General features: G+C 43.7%; 2 protein-coding genes across 11 annotated transcripts in view; one reads left to right on the plus strand and one right to left on the minus strand.

Annotated features, from left to right (window-relative positions):
• Window positions 1–7,640, plus strand: part of FRMD5 (FERM domain containing 5) — a 128,200-nt gene extending 120,560 nt beyond the window's left edge. For 4 of the 7 annotated variants that reach the window (XM_083713156.1, XM_083713157.1, XM_083713162.1 and 1 more), the window contains 4 exons: window positions 301–375; window positions 1,386–1,454; window positions 1,867–1,973; window positions 4,259–7,640. In XM_083713156.1, coding sequence (XP_083569282.1) covers window positions 301–375; window positions 1,386–1,454; window positions 1,867–1,973; window positions 4,259–4,845 — 838 coding nt within the window. In that variant the 3' untranslated portion in view covers window positions 4,846–7,640. The remainder of the gene's footprint in view (window positions 1–300; window positions 376–1,385; window positions 1,455–1,866; window positions 1,974–4,258) is intronic. The other 3 variants (XM_083713158.1, XM_083713159.1, XM_083713161.1) reach the window with 1 other exon arrangement.
• WDR76 (WD repeat domain 76) overlaps window positions 1–20,493 on the minus strand; it is a 29,619-nt gene extending 9,126 nt beyond the window's left edge. The window contains exons 1-14 of one of the 4 annotated variants that reach the window (XM_083713140.1): window positions 20,077–20,492; window positions 17,424–17,783; window positions 17,194–17,289; window positions 16,176–16,231; window positions 15,168–15,294; window positions 14,265–14,366; window positions 14,120–14,163; window positions 13,881–14,034; window positions 13,166–13,321; window positions 12,013–12,230; window positions 9,743–9,895; window positions 9,028–9,081; window positions 8,488–8,688; window positions 6,263–6,523 (exon numbers count right to left, since the gene is read on the minus strand). In XM_083713140.1, coding sequence (XP_083569266.1) covers window positions 6,478–6,523; window positions 8,488–8,688; window positions 9,028–9,081; window positions 9,743–9,895; window positions 12,013–12,230; window positions 13,166–13,321; window positions 13,881–14,034; window positions 14,120–14,163; window positions 14,265–14,366; window positions 15,168–15,294; window positions 16,176–16,231; window positions 17,194–17,289; window positions 17,424–17,783; window positions 20,077–20,163 — 1,854 coding nt within the window. In that variant the 5' untranslated portion in view covers window positions 20,164–20,492 and the 3' untranslated portion in view covers window positions 6,263–6,477. Of the gene's footprint in view, window positions 1–6,262; window positions 6,524–7,852; window positions 8,689–9,027; window positions 9,082–9,742; window positions 9,896–12,012; window positions 12,231–13,165; window positions 13,322–13,880; window positions 14,035–14,119; window positions 14,164–14,264; window positions 14,367–15,167; window positions 15,295–16,175; window positions 16,232–17,193; window positions 17,290–17,423; window positions 17,784–20,076 lie in introns of those variants that run through there. The other 3 variants (XM_083713142.1, XM_083713143.1, XM_083713141.1) reach the window with 3 other exon arrangements.
• Between the last annotated feature and the right edge of the window lie 367 nt (window positions 20,494–20,860).

Consider the following 20,860-nt stretch of genomic DNA (forward strand, 5'->3'; position numbering starts at 1 on the left):
CTGATTCTGCAGGCTCTTTTTATATTCTCATGTCAGACCCTTTGCTTTGACTTGGAATGCAAAAAAAAGGGGAGGGAAGTCAAGAGTAGCTTCTGGAGGAGTAAAGATGCTGAGTTAAAAAACTGTTCACCTTGGACACTGGCAGGGGTACCAAACCGAGGGGAGCGCAGGGGCTTCTTGTATCTCTCTACCTGCTCCCAGAGCAGGAGCTTTGACATCATTTCCAATAAAGTCTGCCAGCAGAATGCTGCCAAAACCCAAGTTATGGGCCTTCTGCCAACGCCTGCTTTTTTGTTTCAGGTTGGAGAAGTCAAGCCAAGTCCGCACTGTGTCCAGCAGTAACCTATTTTTCAAAGGGAGTCGGTTCCGATACAGGTAAATAATGACCGTAAGTAGCAGTTACTGGGTATGTTCTTGGATGATTCCTCTGTGTGGCTTGAGGAACGAGTCTGTTATAAGTTCAGCTGTGTTGAATTTGAGATAAAATTATCAGGCCAGATCCAACTAACTGGCCCTGCCAGTGCAATAGGAGCTCCTCCTGGCATAGCAGGGCTTCTCTCCCACTCTGCTCTCCCTGCCCCACAACTGGCTGTGGGGGGAGGTTAGGAGAACCCCCAGAACAGCACACGGGGCTGTGGTGGATATCATTTCATCAGGGAAGTTAAAATGCTGGTGCTGACTAAACAGTTGGAAGAGGGTGAGGTTGGAATCCTTCCTAAGGCAAGGCTGCTCATCTGATGCTCCCAATATAATGCAGCGATTCAAGAGGTGCCTTCCCCTTTGTTTTCTGAGCGAGCTGTTTTGCCGTATGCCAGAATTTAAGTGTGAGGTGTAGTGGTTATAAAGTGCCAGAGTAGGACCTGGGAGACCAGGGTTGATACCCTCACTCGTCCATGGGACATGCTGGGTGTCCTTGGGCTATGCCACTGCCTCTCGGCCTAACCTACTTCAGAAGGTTGTTGCAAAGTTAAACTGGGGGATATCCACAAAGCCGCCTTGAGGAAAGGTGGGATATAAATACAGTAAGTAAAAATCTGAAATAAAAGGACTGCTGTAGCTGGGCCAAATTCTGCTTCCATGCACTCTAGTGCACAGCCAAGAAGCAAAAGCCAGTAATAGGTGGCAAGGAAAGTGCTGCAGCCAAGGCCATGCAACAAGGGAAGGAAAACAGCATAACATTTTGAAGTAAATAGCACAGCCAATATACTGGGGGTGTCCTTTCTGCTCACTGAATGGGCCTGCCAGGAAGGATGACTTTTCTTTTGAGCTTTAAGCAAGTCCGATTCCTGTGTCTAGAGCAGGCAAGAGTTGCTGGCAGAAACCCTGGAGGGGGAAAAGGTGGTTTCTTGCTATTGTCACGGCTTCTGTTCTCCAACCACTTTCAGTGGCCGAGTTGCAAAAGAAGTGATGGAGTCTAGTGCCAAGATCAAGAGGGAGCCTCCAGAAATACACAGGTAAGGCTCAGCAGAGGCAGCTTGGAAGACAAGCTGTGGGGCTCACCTGGGAGAAGCCACGCTGGCTGCAGTTCAGTAACAAATGGGAGTGGGGCACAGCTTCCCCATAGAAAATCTATAGCACAGTAGCAAAGCATCCAGAAAGCCCCATATTCAGTCTCCAGGTTGGGCTGGTGAGCCATTGCCACCAGTCAGTGTAGATAGTCCTGGCCTAAAGGAAGAAGTGGTCTGACTCAGTGTAAGCAGACTGTTCCTCTGCTAGTTGCAAAATCCACCCAGGATGTGTTCTCCTGCTCTACCCCTGCATTTTCTGGAAGGGGCCATTTCCTGGGTTTGGCTCATAATCTTAAGGAGGCTTGCCTCTGATGCCGGCTGCATTCCCAACACCGTTTTGTGTGCTTCCTTTCTGTAGGGCAGGGCTGGTTCCTAGCCGTAGCTGTCCTTCCATCACTCATGGGCCACGGCTAAGCAGCGTCCCCAGAACTCGAAGGAGAGCTGTGCACATCTCTATCATGGAAGGTGAGGTCTGGACACAATGGTGACTTCGTGTAGCTTTGCAGTACTCTTCAGATTTAATCTCTCTTCTGAACAAAGCCAAGGGCACATTTGCACATTCGCCTCCCTTGCGGTTAGGATGGTCTTTGTGCTACAAGCTCCTCATCCGTTGTTAATCCTTTCTCGGAATGGAATCTGAGTCTATTTTGTGGAACTACTGTAGTTACCGGGGGCGGGAAGTGTTATTTTAAATGTGAATTCGGTTTCAGTCTTAATGAAAGAAACATTCACAAATGCCAGGTTTGCCTTTCCACCGGAGTCCTTTTCGTATGTACTGTATCACTCTCTTGTGGCCAAATTGGGAAGCAGCTGTCTCAAGTGATTTATGGAACGCAAGGACAGGAGACCGTTTCATATGCACTTATGCTAATTTCCGCAGGGAGGGCTGGCCAACTCCATGCATTGTTATTCTGCTGGTGTATGGCTTAAGAATGCTGTGTGCTTGCTACAAATGCTTTGCCACCTGCATCTTAATGGGAGAAGACAAAATCCCTTGCAAGATTGACCCTTTTAAATGAAATTTCTCACATGGCTGTGGAAGGGTTTCTCCCCTTCTACACACACAGCACACTAGCTAATGGCGGACCCCTGGCAAGGGCCCATGGAGGAAATTAAGAGTCGGTCTGCATCATGGTTGTACCTGCTAAACTGAGCTCTGGAGTTTAATGTCTGAAGTTGGGTCAGTGTCAAGAGCAAGACCCAAGGTGAAGCCAGAGGCTGCTTCTGGGGTGTACTGCCAGTTTCTATAGTGTCCTTTGGGCTACAAAAAGGCAGTTTTTATGTGGGGCCAGCTTCAACTAAGCAGTTCCACTAATGGGAGATCCAACATGAAGGGCTCTGGCTAATGCAATGCCCCCCCACTCCCCTGCCCACCTGAACAGTATACAGAAGGGTGGGAAAGGAGGTGGTTCCATCAGGCAGGTGGAAATGCTAGTGCTGATGGAACCTTTTAGAAAGATGCTGGATTTTTAACTTGCGAATTGAGATAGCCTTCTTTTAATCTGTTGTGCAACCACAATGGATAAAACCTGGCAGATTTTATCAGCTAAGCAAGTTATTCCCTCAATTTAAAAGTGTCACTCCCTAGGGCCTATGTGAACAGTTTGCAATGGTGTGTACTCTGCCACTAACCTAGGTGTAACTAAAATGAACTTTAAAGGGCAGTCTGGGCTGTTGCAAATTCACCCAAGCCACGACTTCTGCACCAAGTAAGCAGTAAAGATTATGTGCAATCACATGTGGTGCTCCATGCACCCACACTTTCCCCATGTGTTTTAGCTCCACGTTGCTTCTTCTCAAGGTTGGGTTAACATTGAAGCTACTAGCCATGAATGCTGGGCTCCACCTCCAGCGCTGAAGGCAATGTGCCTGAATACTAGCTGCCAGGAATCACAAATGAGATAAGCTCTGCTATTGCACACAGGTCCTGTTTTCAGGTGTCCCTTAACAGGCATCTGGTTGGATACTAAGAGAACAGGATTCTGGACCAGAAGGCCCCCCCCCTTTGGCCTGCTTTTCTTATGTGACCAATTCTATCATCATAGAGGTGCTGCAGAGAGGCTTTGTAGACCACCTAGCCTTGCAGACATGGCTGCCCAGCAAATAACAGCCCTCCTCCTAAAACACACAACTAACTGGTTCCATTGTTGAGTCATTCCTTTCATCAAAATGTTTCCAACCAAAATCTACCTGTAATTTAAGGCCATGAGATCTAGGTCTGCTCTCTGGGCCAGGACAGAAGAAGCCATTGATGTGAAAGCCTTCAGAGATGCTCTCAGCCTGCTCAGTGTGGTGACAGCCATTTCTTTCTTTTGGGGAGGAGAATCCAGCCAGGAAGCCTCCAGGTGTTCACAAACATGCCCTAAATTTGCTTATTGTACAGATGGGGAATTTCTGGAGTTTCAGATTTTGGGAATATGCAACCGATTTCCACCAAACCACTAAAAGGCACAAGCCTGCATTGTGCTTGAATTTTTGGCATTCAGAATCACTTAAGAGGAATCTAAGGAATGTTTTGAATTAGGTTGGGAAAGGTTAACTTCCTCCAGGATTCTTCTGCCCTCATGCCCTCACTTGCATGCTCCATTTACAGTGATATCTTGATCTTGGGATAAACAGTATTTTATCAAGGTAGATATTGAAAGCCCAACTTCTGTGTCTCCATGCTGAGGCTGGCTAATGCGTTGGCGACTCCCCTCACCTTTCTCCATAGCCAGGCCCTTTCTTCCTCTCTCCCTCCCTCTCTCCAGGGCTTGAGTGTTTGCGGGACAGTGCCCACTCCACCCCGGTACGGTCAGCCTCCCACGGCGATGCCTTCCTGCCGCATTCACGGGCCTACCGGGCCGAGAGCAGCGAGCGTGTGGCCATCATTTCGGACGAGATCTACAGTCCCTCGGACAGCGTCCTTCCCACGCCGGTAGCTGAGCAGAGCCTTGAGCTGATGCTGCTCTCCAGGCAGATCAACGGAGCCCCTTGCAGCATAGAGGAAGAAAAGGAGTCTGAGGCCAACACGCCCACGGTGGCCGAGGCCGAGGAGCTGGGGAGGGAGCTCCGAGCCTTGTGCCAGGGTGTGGGCAGCGGTGGCGGAGCCCAAGCAGAACAGGTGAATAAGTTTGTTTTCAGTGTCCTCCGTTTGCTCCTTGTGACCGGTGGGCTCCTCTTTGTTTTGCTCCTCCTCCTGATCATCCTTACCGAGTCTGACCTTGACATTGCCTTTTTCCGTGATATTCGCCAGACCCCCGAGTTTGAACAATTCCATTATCAATACTTTTGTCCCCTCAGGCGATGGTTTGCCTGCAAAATCCGCTCCGTGCTCAGCCTACTCATTGACACCTGAAGGCAGGACTCCTCCTAGTAACTAGCCAGGTGGATTGCAGAAGATCCCTGCTACCCATTCCCAGAAAAATGGGACACATCGTGGCACCATCGGCACATAAAATAAGTCCTCCTTTCATGAATCAAAGTAAACAGCGGCCTAGGAGAGTTGTTTCCAAGCGGAAGAAAGGGATAAGACTTTCTCACATGCGCCAGATTCAAACAATGCCCATTTCTTTACACGTCCTCTTCCTGGAAGTGTCTTCAACTGGTTTGCTTTCCAACTTTTAAATTATTCTGCACTCTTCCAAGTTTAATTTTAAGCTTTCCTAGAGGTGGCCATTTCAAAAATTTCAAGTAAAGAGAGTTTATTTTATTACTATTGATTATTGCATTAAGTGCCAGCCTCCAGCTAGGACACTAGTTCAAGAAGGCAGCGTCATTTTATGCAGGAGCTTTTGTAATGGTGCTACTGAGTTGTAACTTTAGTATTTTATTATTTTATTAAAACTGCCACTGTGTACAGCACTACCACCTTAAACATAGTCTTGCTATTTTACCAATCAAACTTCTGGCTTGATCTGGAATTTTGAAGGTGGGGGCAGGGGGGATTAAGGTTCTGACACCATACGGTCACCCAAACACACTCAATTCTTTATAAGCAATAGCTAAGGCACGAGACAAGGAGGCAGCAATGAGGTGTAAATCTAATTCTTCCCCCTAGCGTTGAAAAGTGTGACTAGGAGAAACCTGTCCTTTGTGAATTTCAACTTCTGACCTTTAGGATCCCAGAAATGCAGTTTTTCTTAGAGCAGTAAAGTCCCCATATAAAGCAAGAGTTAGTATATGGGGGAAATAAATATATGTATTTGATTATACTTGACTGAGTCTTGCTGTATTAAGTAGTAGTGATCATATCCAATTTCTTTGAAAGACATTTTGCCTCAGAAAGCTGTACTTGTTTTTGTACTACAAAAGAACAAACTTGTTTCAACCTATATATTTTAAGAACAAAATGCTATTTTGTTAACGAGCAAACCAAGTCTTTTTTACTTTATGAATTAGGTGAATATAGTGTGGTATTCAAAGTGACTGGTGGTAAACAAAATATTATGGCTGTTTTTAGGATGGTATTTGAGCATCAAGCTAACCCATTCATAACTTCTGGAGGAAGGAAAATGGGTTACCTTGTGCCATTAAAACAATGGAGAACTTAAGGACGTGGGGGAGGTAGCACTGGAATGAAAACACATAGAACAATCTGACCCACACGTTTCCATCCTGAAGGCAATTCAGAAATTTTTTTCTTACTTTTTGTCTTGTGATGTGGATAGTCTAATCTAAAAAGCCTGAGAAATAACAGCTCATTTGTAAAAGGAGCAATAAATTTTAAATATGGTGAGAGTACTCACCAAGATGAGCAGAGCAAGAGAATGAAATCAGACTGGCAAGTGTTTTATTTCATCTCAGGGAGAGATTTCAAGTCACTTGGGAATCTAAATCAGAAATATTTCAAGAGGCTGGTTTCATTTATCTTGTCTCTGACTTGGCTACTACAATTTTCAGCAGGCACACAAGCCCTTCAAGTTCACGCAGAACTGAAGCACTGCCAGGACTTGCCCAATGGGAGGGTGCGTGGATAGGCGTGGGAATCTCAAGCACTGATTTCCTTTCCAAGTTCAGTTACACTCTGCCCACAGCTGGTCATTCATCATTAGGAAAAAAAAGAGCACAATGACACTATTAGCAATACACTAAATATTGGCAAAGGTTACTGGACGCAGACTGGGGTGTGGGTGTGGGTGTACGGTACACTAGAAAAGGATTCCCTGTTATTTGAACACATCGTGGAAGTGCTACAAGGATCTGTTTGATTACTGACCATTAACTGCAACTGCCAGCTTGGAAGTCACAAGAGCCAAGAGAGATTTTGGCTTTCACTTTTGCTTATACAGGTACATAAACAAACTTTTGAATGCCTGCCAAGAAGATACAAGGGATAGATTTTACAAGGATACACACTGTTTTATGCAACACAGCAACAAAATTAACTTCTAGTGTAGTGTTCCTACCTCAGTCTGTAGTAAACGATGCTTCTATGCAGTGAGTGAAAAGTCTTAATTTTAACATTCTCCATCCCAGATAACGATGCAGTATTTATTTCATGTTTTAATTGTTGGTATTGTTGATCATGCCACACACCTGTCCTGTTATCTGTAACTATTTTGTACGATGGACATTTTCATTTTCAAAGTGGACAACTTATGAATACTGATGGTGGCTTTAGATAGTTATTTTACTTTTTAAAAAATTCTGGCCACAATCCTAGAGTTAAGGTCTCCCGTGCACTTTCATTTCTCTGGGGCTTGCACTGCAGAACCTCTTCCTAATGGATTGTGTCTTGTTTTTGCCAAATGTTTTATCCTGAAAACTTTCCAGCTGGCAACTGAAAAAAAGTCATTTTTCCTGTTTTGCCCCATGTTACGTTTCATGTTTCACTTACTACTAAGTTGTTCCTGGTCTCATTTGTATAAACTGTGGTGGTTTCCATAGGTTGCTGTATCAGAGGAAACAAACTCTTAATAAGGACTAGCGTACTGCATATTTAAAAGCAGTAGAAAGTAAGTTACCTGAAAATGTGAATTTTAGTTTTCCTAACAATATAGACGTTAACCTTTCATGTGCCAAATGCTGTGTTACATTTTCCCTTCAAAATAATGTACCTTTTTCTACATATTCAACATGTAGTTAGCATAAATCATTGGTGCCATATAGAAGTATTTTTAAATTTAAATAAATATTTAATTATGATGAAAATGTTCTCTGTTGAGTAAACTGATGCTTCTGCTCATGTGACATGTCTGCTTAGACAATTCCTGAAGTGCTACCTGCTACTGTGGAAAATTTCTTTCAACCTCTCTGTCCTTAATGTTTTCAGAACTTGAATGCTTAACAAACTTAAATTGGATATATATACTTTTACTGCCAGATCATCTATGATTTTGGTACAATCACCACATGGTGCTATACAGATTCCAAAGCATTTATTGTGCATACTTTAAAAAAGTTGAACATGATGAGCAGGTCTAACACTGATTTATTTACTATGAATGCTTCCCTGGTGTAAGGTGCCATCTGGTGTTACTACACAACAGACATAATTGCATTTTCCATCTTGCAATGATGCATAAACATTATTAACATGCTGCTTATGTTCAAGTTACTGGGTGTTAAGAGAAAGCCTGTGCCTTCTCACCACTCTTGATACACACCAAAACACCCTTTTGATCTTAGAATAATTGTTAGCAATTAACCTCTGAATTAAACATGATCTAGTACACAGCCTGCTCTGTAGATTTTTAAGCCATTATGAATGAACTTAAATATATTGAAACCATTTAACAGTTTCACATAAACAACCTTGCAGAAGCCTGCAATAAGTCACTGCATTTCAATAACAAGGCTAGCCTTATTTATTTCTGTTATCACTTAGAAAGTTTTGAAAATGAATATATTTGTCTTTCACCAGGGACAAAAGTCCTAACACAACCAAAATGCAACTCATACACTTTGTTACCTGAAGGTTCAACATTCTCTTCAACTTTTTTTTCACTCTTTGAAAACATGGAGGCGGCCACTAGAGTTACCACCTGCAAGAATGTACCTGGTAGGGTGCCAGGCATTGATGGAACAAACAGAGCCAAGGTAGTCTTCACTGAGGAAGGAATGGACCAAATCTCCTGTTGCATGAAAGGCTTCAATTTGCCTTGGTCGAGACATACTCCCCACCACAAAGCAGTCATCCGTCTTTGGGTCCCAAATAGCTCTGAACCTTGTGAGCCACCGTCCCGTGTAGTTATTATGCCTATTCAGAAAGGGGAAGGGGGGAGAGAAATAGTTAAGATTCATCTACATCGCTGCCTTCCAGTTGCTCTGGACAGCAACATGCCAGCAGCTCTAGCCAGCCCAACTGAATGATGTTACGGCTGATGGGGAGTTGTAGTCCAAAGCATCTGGAGGGCACTAGGTGGGGAGGGCTGATCTAGAAAACCAGGGTTCTTAAATCTGATGTGCATGCTCTCTAGTGGAAAAACCACTTTGCTACAGTCAAATATTGTGTTTGCTCACTGTGGAGTCTGTGATCTCATAATCCCCTCCATCAAACTTGAATCTTAGCACCAGAGTAAATCCTATTCTAACTCACCTGATAGTTGTGAGAACAGGGACTGAAGATGATATACATGTGGTTTCAAAGATCCTGCAAGAGACAAAAAGTTGGGGCTTAAAAAAACAACAACCCTAAATACTCAATTTAGCCCCCCCCAAAACTACTCACTTACTTATTCAAATCCAGCATGAGGATCAACAGGAAACATCAAAGAGTTCAAGGACACAATCCAGTCAGGCAAAAACACTCAAGGAAGGTGTGTTGCCTGAGGACAATCCTGAGGGCCACATTTAGCTCCCTACCCTCTGGTTTAGACTATGTAAACAATTATATTGCAAGGTGTCTCCCTACTGGTCATCGAGTGAAAATATGCTATGTATTTCTAAATACAAGCAATATTTTGAGGTAGATTTTTTAAAAGGTCATAAGGGTCCACACACCTCAATGCAAAATATTTAATTGCCGTAACTCAGCCATACACATCTCTCACAGAGTCTCCTACATTTGTTTCCAACAATGGTCAGCAAGAGGCATGAGTTCCAAACCTTTCCCACCCTGCCTTTGAACATGGTAGGATCTACAGCAGCCCTATGTTTCAACAGTCCTATTAACTTGCTCAATTCCACTACTGACGCCATATAAGCCACGGGCCACAGCCAAGTCTCAGGGCAGCAAATTCAGTTATCTGTGAAAAAGGACTTTCACAGGAGGAAATTGTTAATACAAAAGCCAGCTCCCTTCCCACTCATACCTCAATGTATCATCAGCACAGGTAGTCAGCACCCTGTTGCCAGTCAAAGGTGAAAAATAAGCAGAAGCAACACTCTTGGTGTGCCCAGCAAGAGAGACCACGGGCTTGCTGCCACTCGCCTTCAGGTGCCGAACATCGTAAATATCAACATCCCTGCGGCATAAATGGAAACGTTAAGACTTTCATCCTGGGTGTCTCTTCTTCAGTGGCTAGCAGGGTGTCCTGAATGGGACATCTCCTCCCAATGGACTATCCAGGCATAGCTAATCTATTAGACTTCCTGTCTCTTGTGGTGGCAAGAGCTCCTCACACATCAAGGGGAAAAGGACATTGAAAGCATAAAACCCTGCAGGTGTCAAACAAAATACTGGGACAAACTGCACTTAAGAAAATGAGAAACCACTGTATCAATATGGGGGTGGGGGGGAATAACAGAATTTGAGGACGATTCCATTGTTTGCTTACAATTGAGACAATAATTATGTGGGGAAGGGAAAAATCATGGCATCTCCCTGCGTGTGCCTGTTTCCCTTTTGGCCTGTAAACTGCAGATCTGTTTGATTTTATGTTCTTGATATTGTAAGTATATAAAAGTGTCTTAATACACTGGTACGGATTCTGAGTGAAACAAGTTTCCTCCTATGAGAGAGATCAGGGGGTTAAGGGGAGCTGCTCAGCATATACACTCACTTCCTCCTCCCATTGTGGATGAATTAGCAGATGCTCAGAGGAGACCTCACGCCTAAGGTTCCGCAGAACCCATCTCTGAATTGGTGCCCACTTTCTGGCTCAAAGGGGAGCACTGTTTCTGCCTATGCTATGTTCTCAAGGCCAGGAGTCTGCTGGATCAAGATCCACAGCAGTCCAAGGTGCTGCTCCCTCTTTGCTTCAGGGTGTGGAGGTGGGATGAGTACCAGTCCTGGCTGGGGGATTCACTGGTCCCCAAGTGTGCAGTGTGGGTGGGTGCATTGCCCTTCTTTGGCGACAGTCGCTTTTCTCCTTTTCCTTTCTCTCACTGCAATTAGCCATCCACGGGAAATGAAAACACAGGGAAAGCAAAAGGAAGTACCAAAACTTTAAAAAAAGTTTTGAAGTAAGGGAGGGAGAAAAGCTACTACTCTCAACTGTCTGCTACAGCTTTTCTCAACCAGGGTTCCATGGGACCCTAGGGTTCTGTGAGGTCGCAAGGAGTTCCTCAAGAGATTGTGACGCCAGCTAGCATGGTGGGTAGAGCTCTCTGACATCACCTCCTCTCATGTAACTCCTAATTTCCATGGCCATTTAGGCTCCCCTGCAACCACGGGGTCCTAGGGCCTTCCCATATTTTTCTCCCTCTGCCAAGGCTGAGATTGGGAAATTTTGCTTCTGTTTATCCAGGGCTCGAACGAAGTGAAGAGTTTTTATCTACCGCTGTGTTAAATGAGCTCCTCTCTTCCTCCAAAAACTGAATTCTCCAAAGGAGGGGACAGAGAGTCTAATGGCTCCGCATTCCTTGGGGGAGGGGGGTGTCCTCATCAGGATATCCCCCTCCACTGAAGAATGTGGAGATAAAAATAAGCTTGCTCTTACAGAAAGGTTTGCTCTTTCTGTAATCTCTGAAAAGCATTCATCATCTTGGAGCATGTGAAGTTCTCTCTGTGCCCCACATAAAATCTGTAAGTTTATGCAATCTTTTATCACAGGTCTGTTTTCTCTGTAAATTAAAAACAGGGAAACAATGTATGCAATGCTATAATTTGTGCAGGACACTTCTTTTGGGGTGGAAATGAATTTTAAAGGGCACAGGAAAGCAAAACTACTTAGGATTTTAGTCAATGGCTGTGACCAGGAGTTTTGTATAGCAATACTATTCAGTGGTACCTCAGGTTAAGTACTTAATTCGTTCCGGAGGTCCATTCTTAACATGAAACTGTTCTTAACCTGAAGCACTGCTTTAGCTAATGGGGCCTCCTGCTGCCGCCACGCCACCGGAGCATGATTTCTGTTCTCATCCTGAAGCAAAGTTCTTAACCTGAAGCACTATTTCTGGGTTAGCAGAGTCTGTAACCTGAAGCGTATGTAACCCGAGGTACCACTGTAATCTCTTCAGAGTCCCCCCTCCCCTAAATTTAGAGAATGTCCAGAGGTCTTAGGCTTGGGAAGAATCTATTGGGACTCCGGTCCCAAGAGGAGGCCTCTATTCACTTACTAGCATCACATCTCTTTGATTTCTGGGCTCCAAATTCCTAATGTACTGCAACAAGCAATCACGTATCACAGCTTGTACCTACCCTGCTCCAGCAGCTACGAAATAATGTCTGCTGAGTGGGTTGGTATGGATGGTCCTTGTCGTCTTCGAATTAAGTTCTACAAAAAGCTCAGCGGAAGCTCCTGGCGTTCTCTGATCTACTACAGCTACCTCTCCATCCCACATTCCCACTATCAGAGTAGAGGCATCTGCAGCCAAGAAATCAAATGAGGAAAGGTTGTCCTCTTCATTTCTGTACACCTGAGAATGAGAAAGAGGTTTACTTTTAGGTGAAGTCTAAACCTATTTTGAATTACCAATTTTATGCTGATATATCTCAATAGCTGTAGGATACCCTACAACTGTAGGGTGCTTCTCTGGCTGCCACACCATGGTTTCCTCAATCCTCTTTGCCAATTACTACAAGCACACTTGCAGACAGACAAGATTTCCAAATGTACAGAGTTAAAAATCCTGACTAAGAAACTGAATTCTGCCTGTAGCAATGGATAAAAACAACAGGACGCTGCCTTGTACTATGTGGAACTGTATGTCCACTTAACCCAGTTCTGTCTATTCTGACTGGCAGTAGCTCTCTGGGGTCTCAGGCTGAGGTCATTCCTATCACCTGCTATTTGATTACTGCCCCCTCCCATCATGGCCACCCCTTTTCTTCTGGATGTGCAAGGATTGTAAAGCACGTGCTGTAATACTATGTTGTGGTCCTTAATGAGACAGAAGTGAACAGGAGAGAGCGAGAGCGCTGCTCTTTTCCATCTTCCATCCATCTTGGAGGAGCTGCTTGAACAAGATAGAAAGATGGAGGAATACCATATCTGATTTTGCATTATAGATCCAAAGGGATCTCATTCTAAACAAGGGAATATTGCGATTTTGTTGCGTTTCTGCTAATGTTTGAACACATAATCTATTACATTTCCTTCCATTCTTTCAGTAAAAATGGAAGTTTTACTATTTAGCAGAAGTCATTGCAGCAGTATACTATTCTGTTCCATTTGGAATGGTTTTATTTTATAATTTTAATTATTTTATCTGTTTTTATGACTCTATTTTCCATTAATGATTGTATCTCACCCTGGGAACTTACGGTGAAGGGTGAATTAGAAATCAAATAAATGAATAAATAATCTTTATTGAGACCTTGCAATAGATGCAACGTTGCAACCAACATTCACCTCATCAAAGACCGCTCTGGTTACATCCCCACGTCGTAACGTGCCGTCGTGGCTCACAGACAGAAGATGAGCAGGATTAGACAGAGAAAAATACATACAGCTAACTGGCTGGCTATGGGGAACAAAGGTGTGTACTCCATCTTCCAATCCGCTGTCCTAAGAAGTACAAACAGACACAGCATTAGTACATTTCTCATAATTTCTCTTTTCGAAATTGGAAACAGAACTTACAGTGTGGTTCCCTTCCCATTCAGGAGGGTCAGTTCCTTCTCAGTTAGAAGACAGAGCCAGAAAAGTTTGCAGGGGACAAAACAATCAATGGCTACAAGCTACCATGGCAATGTATTACCTCCAGTGCTGGAGGCAGACTGTTGCTGGATACCAGCTGCTGGGAATCACAAGCGGGGAGTGTGCTGCTATTACATTCAAGTCCTGCATGTGGGCTTCCCATTGGGGAATCTGATTAGCCACTCTGAGAATAGGATGCCGGACTAGAAGGGCCTGACCCTTCTAGAATACGCTTTAATATGGTGACCGCTCCTTCATTGGAGCTTTTTAAGCAGAGGTTGGATGGTCATCTGTCCTGGATACATTGGCTGAGATTCCTGCATTGCAGGGGGTTGAACTAGATGACCCTCGGGGTCCCTTCCAACTCTATGATTCTATGATATAAACAGTAATAGATAGCAAAGACAATTGAGCACAAGCTATTTACCAAATCCCAGAGACCGATCTGTCCCCACTTGTCTCCAGCTGCTACTAAAGTTCTGCTTTCAGATGGATGGATAGCCACGGAGTGAATCCGGTTTCGGACCACTTTTGCTACAGAATCTTCTTGGAGGACCATTTTACGCAGTCGAGCTTGGTAACTGGGACAAAATCATTAGCATGTTAATATCCACAAAAACCAAGCGAATTTGAGGGGGGTGTAGTTAAAACTGGTTTTTAAATTACCTTTCCAAGTTACATGTAGGTGTCTCAATCACCTTAGGCTTTACCTGTAAAATTGGTTGGAAAACAAAAGGAATTTACCATGCAGATATTGAATTATTTTTTTAAAAAAAGTATTTAGGCTCACTACATGTCAAAACAATGATACCTGACTTATTTTTGCCCACATATTCAGAAAACCTTCAGTTACATCATTTCCTTCCTCTTGATCTATGGGTATCATCTGAAGCGGTCCAGGTGGCAAAGGAGGCTTTCAAGAGAGGAAATGGTACAAAATATCACTGGCTTGCTTTATAACTTGCTCATCAGTGCACCCCACAGTAAATAACAGAGAGCAACTTAATTATGAAATAATAATACTTTTCAATTTTTAAAATTGTATTTTCATTTTTTTAAACTTTGACTTTTAATGATAACATTAATATTTATTCTCCCACATCCCAATCAATCTTTCCACTTTATTCACCAACCCAAATTATTTTCGCAAAGCCAAGTTCTTAAGACTTGTTTGAAGCAACTATACACTTGATCCATGAGGAACCAAAGAAGTCTAAGGATGCTCAGACCAAACTACAGTGCCAGACAGCAGAAAAGCTCTCTCAGCAACCCCTCACGTTTCAGAGTAAAATGCCTTGCAAGTGGCTGCAGGAGGACTGTGAGCAAAATCATGGGAGGGGTGTTTCTAGAACTTACGTGAAATTGTGAAGCTTCCCTGCCATTTTTGCTACACTGGAAGCTGCATGTTGTTTAAGGGATCTTGTTATATCTATTATATTTGCTATTGCTTTGCTATGCCATCATAAAATAGTTGCTATATTATGAAATCACTGCTATGTTACTGTTTCGTTATGTTATTCTGATTTTTTTTGTAGTGTTTGTTTGAAATGCAGCCCTATTTCTTTGTTGTAAGCTGCTTTGAGCGTGATTTTTTTGTGGAAAATCAGCATACAAATACAATGAATGAACGAAATACTCTTGCAAAGTCAAGTTTGGCTATTTCAGTGAGAGCACTTGAAGATAAAGCCCTTTCCCTTTGTATCTGTCAGCTTACATATTCGTCAACTGAAGGTTCTGGATGTGCTTGTGCTTCTGGCAGGGGAATGCTCAGTGGATCCACTTTTTGCAAGCGCATCGATCTTCGACGAGTTGTCTCAGTTTTTGCCTTGGAATGTTTAATTCTACGGAGACAACATAATTTCTCCATTAAGTCCTTGCAGGGTTTCAAGTGTTCCTCATTCATGCCACTACAGATTTAGCCTTAATTTCTTCCTTTAGATTATTCTGCATTTTCTGTTATTGCTTTCCATTTCCCTCCATCATATTTTTCTATCTGCCTCCGTCAGACACCACAATGGTTGCAAAATTACAACCTGGAGACCTTGCTTGTTTGTCCCTCTGTACATTTAATATAACCCATAGCTTGCCATTCGGTTTGCAATGAAATTCCCAGAGTACTTTAGAAATGAAACAGCAAAAATGCAACGAAGCTGTCAATGCTCCAAAATAGCAAACATTATGTTGCTACTCCACTTCTCCCCCTCTCACTTGCCAAGAGTAAAACTGGAGTCCCACATGCTAAAACAAGGCAGAGGAGGAGGTGACGGAGCAACTGCATATTCTCCTACTGCCATAGCCATGACATTATTAACCCAAATACAGTGGTACCTTGGTTTACAAACTTAATCCGTTCCGGAAGTCCATTTTTAAACCAAAACCATTCTTAAACTGAGGTGAGGCCTCCCGCCACCAGTGCCCTTCCACTGTTTGGACTCCGTTTTTAGACTTAGACTGAGACACTATTTCTGGTTTTGCGGAGTTCATAAACCAAATAGTTCTTAAACAGGGCTGTTCTTAAACCAAGGTACCACTGTACTACTTTTAAAATGATATTTTCTTTCACATATAATACAGCAGGGAAGAATTCCCAATAGCCAACCAGCAGGAGTTCAGCTCTCAGTATTAATTAGTTAAGTAGATTTAGGTACTGTCATGGCATAAAGAGGGAAAGGGGGGAAATTGCCAAAATATTTAACCATAATGAATGGGTATGTAGTTTTACCTTTGTATTTTCGGAGACTGCACTCTGGCTGTCATATTACGAAGACTTGCTGCTGACTTAAAATGTGAGAGAGTAAGATCAGATGCATAGAATGTAAAATTTCAAAATTATTGTTTCTGCTTCAATTTACTACATTTATATCCCACATTTATCTTTTTATTTCCCTAGGCTTTTAACCTCTGAGGTATTTTTATTTCTGTTGCATTTGGCTTTAGCAATACCCTTTACTGATGTCAACTGTTGTTACTGTTTTGTTGAGTGGTACTCAACTAAGTTTATCTCAAAGTAGACACACTAAAATTAATGAACATAACTAAGGTAGGTCCATTCACTTCAGTTTGAATGGTAAAATTTGGCAAAACATAACTGAATGCCACCCATTCTGTTTTATGACTTACTGGAAATGTTTGGAAGGCCCTGATGTTTGCTGTATTAACTATTAGCTATGGAACCACTGCAGTGTTAGAAACTGATATATGAAAGCTAGGAGCTAAATGGCACCTTAAACCTAGGCTATGGGCGCAACAACGGAATGTCTAGGTGCGCTTTTTATAACAAGAATACAAAGCTGAAAATCAATGAACTGCAGCTAAAATATGTTCATTTTTCACATGACCTAGTCCTTCTCCTGCCCACCCCCTAATACTCTTAAGAGGATCTCTTCTCCAAGAGTAGCTGGAAGTGAGGAGGCAGAAAAAGGTCCTCCTTTCCTTCCACTCTGCAGTTTTAATCTGAAATCTTAGGCGCAGTACTGCGCCCAAAGCTCAGAAACTGCTTGCACTAATGGAATTCCCTGTCGCGCCTAGAACAATAGGAGTTTCAAACACTGATTCTCAAGTAAATTATACCACTTTAAAATATGGCTAAAGTCATGATGAAGACCAAGATCAACAGCGTAATCCTATTCCGAAGTAAGACCCATTGAGTTCAATGGGCGTTACTTCCAGGTTGGTATTTCCAAGGCTGCACCCCAAGTATTAGAACTTGCTGTTCTAATCCAGAAGACATTCCAACAAACCTCAAACAGCTTCAGGGAAGCAAAAAATTTGGCATTTTCTGTTATGTTCTTCAGTCTTTTCCTCTCATAAGCTGATAGTTGTGTTGAGACTTCCTCCTGCAATAACAAGCAAGCAAGCAATTATGTTTCAAAATATTCACAGGAGTTGAAATTTTAAGCCATATCTTACATGTAATTCTAAGCACAGTATATAAGCAGTTATTTTCCTCACCAAATTAAGAGACACTTACATCATTTCTGTCACTCTCGGAATCCCCATCTGTCTCCAAATCACTGCTGACAGCTTCTACAACTGAACCACATCTGTGAGAATCCGTGTTGAAGACTACCTCGCTTACTCCATGAGATATAGCCCTCGTTTCTGGACTTGAATAATCACTACAGATTTTCTTGGCTTTGGGTTCTTTACCGAAAGACTCCTCACAGCTGGAAAATTGCTCTAACAAACGTTTCTGAGGCAAATGCTTGTTGTGTTCTCCACATGTGGCTGACACAGGCGTGAGAAGAATTCTAATTTGTTTTGTCAAAGTCTTACTCTTCACAGGGCTTCTGGGGAGACATGTGGTCGGATTTTCAGTGGGTGTTGTCTCCTGAAGATGTGTAAGAAATAAAAAAAAAGCCAATTATCTATTCCTTATCTATTGATTTATTATTGCAACACATTCCCAATGAACTTGTACTGGGAGTTACGTGAAATCCATTAGCAGAAATGTTTTAAGTTTGTCTGTCATTTGAGAATTGTTTTCTACTCCAGATCGTCATATCACTAGTGATTCACTCCATTCCAAAGCACACTTTTTAAAAAATGTATTCTGCCTTCTAAAATTCTGATACGGTGTTCTCAGCTGCAGGAGTACCAACTTGGGGGGGGGGAGGGGAGCCCCACCCCACATAACTGATCACATGATGCAGCACATGCCCCCCCATTTGAATGGCAATCTTCCTCAACTTTTTTGGGAAGCAGCCCTCTCAAATATTTTATTAGGGGGTAACCTAAGCCCCTAGGAGTTGGTACTTATGCTCAGCTGCAATTGGGGAAATGAACGCTGACCTGAAATGCATGTAAAATGTAATCACCGTCAAACACTTGGGGTGTTGATTTGAAAAAACATGCAGTATAAATAAAGAGTTAGCTAATAATCCCCTAATTTTGTATTTTCACTACAAACATCTGGAGGGCCAGAGTTCGCCTATGCCTGCATTAAGAGCTCACAGAGAACAAACATCTAATACTGGGGAGCAGGAATGCCACACACACACAAAATTGGCGCCCTCCAGATGTTTTGGACTACAACTCCAGTCAATCTCACTCAGAGAGCACATTCTGGCTGGGCCGATGGAAGTTTCAGTCCAAAACATTTGGAGAACCACTGGCTGGGGAAGGCCACACATTGTACCACAGGTCCATCTGCATGGTCTTCTTTAAACAGTATACCCATAGGGACCCTTGCAACAAGGTGCAACATTGCATTGTAAACCACTAAAGAGATTTTATTATGCTCAAGCAGTGCATATATTTTGTTTATTTACAGACTCTGGGATCCATCCATGTGGGTGGGTAGCTGCCTGTGTCCATCCTGGGCCCTCTCACTAGTTTGTCATCCCAAGCCAGCCCTCTGAGGCCAAAGTTTGTGGCTGGGCTCAAATGCAAAACCTGCAGAACTCCCCACTGGTGCCTTGGAAAGAGGGCGCGAAAGCCCACAGCTCAGTTGGTTAGTGTGGTGCTGATAATGCCAAGGTTGCAGGTTTGATCCCCGTAAGGGACAGCTGCATATTTCTGCATTACAGGGTGTTTGGACTAGATGATCCTCAGGGACCCTTCCAACTCTGATTCTATGATTATCACATCAGCCAGGAAGGCTGCCGCAACAAAACTTGGTACTGTCCCTGCCAGTGAGCCCCAAGTGAACACCGACCTCTTTACCCACCCCCAACACTTGAGATATCCATGTATTTTAGGAGTTTTCTCTTGATTGCAACCTGCTTTGTTTTGAATATCTTATTTTCAGATTCTTGTAACCCACCCAGGACCCTCACAGTGAAGAGCAGGTAAGAAGTAATAATAATCCAATACTAGTGCTACTTAAGTGCAGCATCGTGGCAAATTTAGAAGTATGGGTTCCCTCGTGATAGTCACAGCCACACCCCTCCCAAGATTATACAACTTTCTAAGATTATACAATAACTTTATTACTTACACAATAATAGTGATTAGGGGTGCACTGCAGCAACCAGCACAAAACTCAGTAATTACACTACCAGGAACAAATTATTTGGAGTGCTCCAACATCTTCTTCTGGAGTGACTTAACTCCTGTGAAATTCCAGGGTTTGGAACATAATTTTCTCCCCATTCTCTTGAACCCAAAAAGCGCCCCAAGCCTTCCCAGTGTCCTTCAGTGCTTAATTTTGGAGCGCGCAGTGGCTAAAAAGCTTCACCTTCATGCTGATGAGGCGGCCCCAAGAGGCTGGACCTGGCAGGGACCCCTGCAGCAGCTGAAACAGGAACAGGCCTTGAGTCCCTGCCTATGCACCGTTGCTCAAGAATAAACCTCCTGCAACTGATGAACTGATTAATTTGGGCCCAAGCTGAGTGCAACTCAGAGGCGACCCGCTGAAATGAAAGCAGACATGGCCAATTTTAAGAGTGTTAATTCCAGCATGTCCATTGGGAGCCGCCTACTACGAATAGCAAGGAAGCCGCCTTCGCCACAGGAGCCTCACGAGGAGCAGCGCTTTCATTAGGGCGACTGAGGTGGGGCTTCCATTTTAAAAGCGGCCGGCGCCTATTTTAAGCCCGCCGCGCCCGCGGAGCCTCCCGCCACCTCGCTTCCCTCCCCGCCTCCTTGTAAGGTAGGACAGGCAGGTAGGCACAAAAACCCACCTGCTCCAGCTGCTGGATCAAAGCCGCCGCTTCTTTCTCCTCCTCGACCACTATCCGCTCCGTCTCCATGCCGGCCGGCTCACTCATCCTGGCTTCCCTTCCTTTCCCGCGCGCTGAAGCAGCTTCCTGGGCTCCGCGCGGGGCGGGGAAAAGGCGCCAATTCTGCTCCTCCTCCTCCTCTTCCTCGTGACCCGCTCAGCTGTGTCGCTTCCCGCCTTTACTGCCTTCTGGCCTAGGGCTACTCCTAAAACCTTGCGCGCCCGTTGTGGTTATTTATTTATTTTTTAAATTCCAATCCATGCTGTGTAAATTCGAAGCGGGTTGCAACGAAAGACGAGTCAAACGCTGAAAAGCCACCTGCAAATGCAGCACCTCGCTAAAATGTGGGACATTCCTCCCTCCCTCACATACCGTACACCCCCAAATAAGTAAAAATGCCGCCATTCTTGCTTCAGCCTTTTGGGCACAAAGCGGGCGAGAGAGCTGGTTGCTGCTACGCAGAGGTACAGGGAGGAAACACTCGGCCCATTTTGACTTTGCGTATTTATTATTAATAAAATTTATATACCACCTGGTTGTAAAAAATAAAAAAGCACATGCACACCACTAGACCCTTAAAGCGTATAGTTTTGTTTGTTCATTTATTGCATTTTTATCTCGCTTTTCCTCCAAGGAACTCAAGGCAGTATACATAATTCTCTTCCCATTTTATCCCTACACCAACCCTGTGAGGTAGGTGAGGCTGAAAGGCAGTGACTGGCCCAGTCACCCAGTGAGCTTCATG

This window comes from Podarcis gaigeae, assembly GCF_964106915.1.
Source record: "Podarcis gaigeae genome assembly, chromosome: 14".
In the NCBI taxonomy this organism is placed as follows: domain Eukaryota; kingdom Metazoa; phylum Chordata; class Lepidosauria; order Squamata; family Lacertidae; genus Podarcis; species Podarcis gaigeae.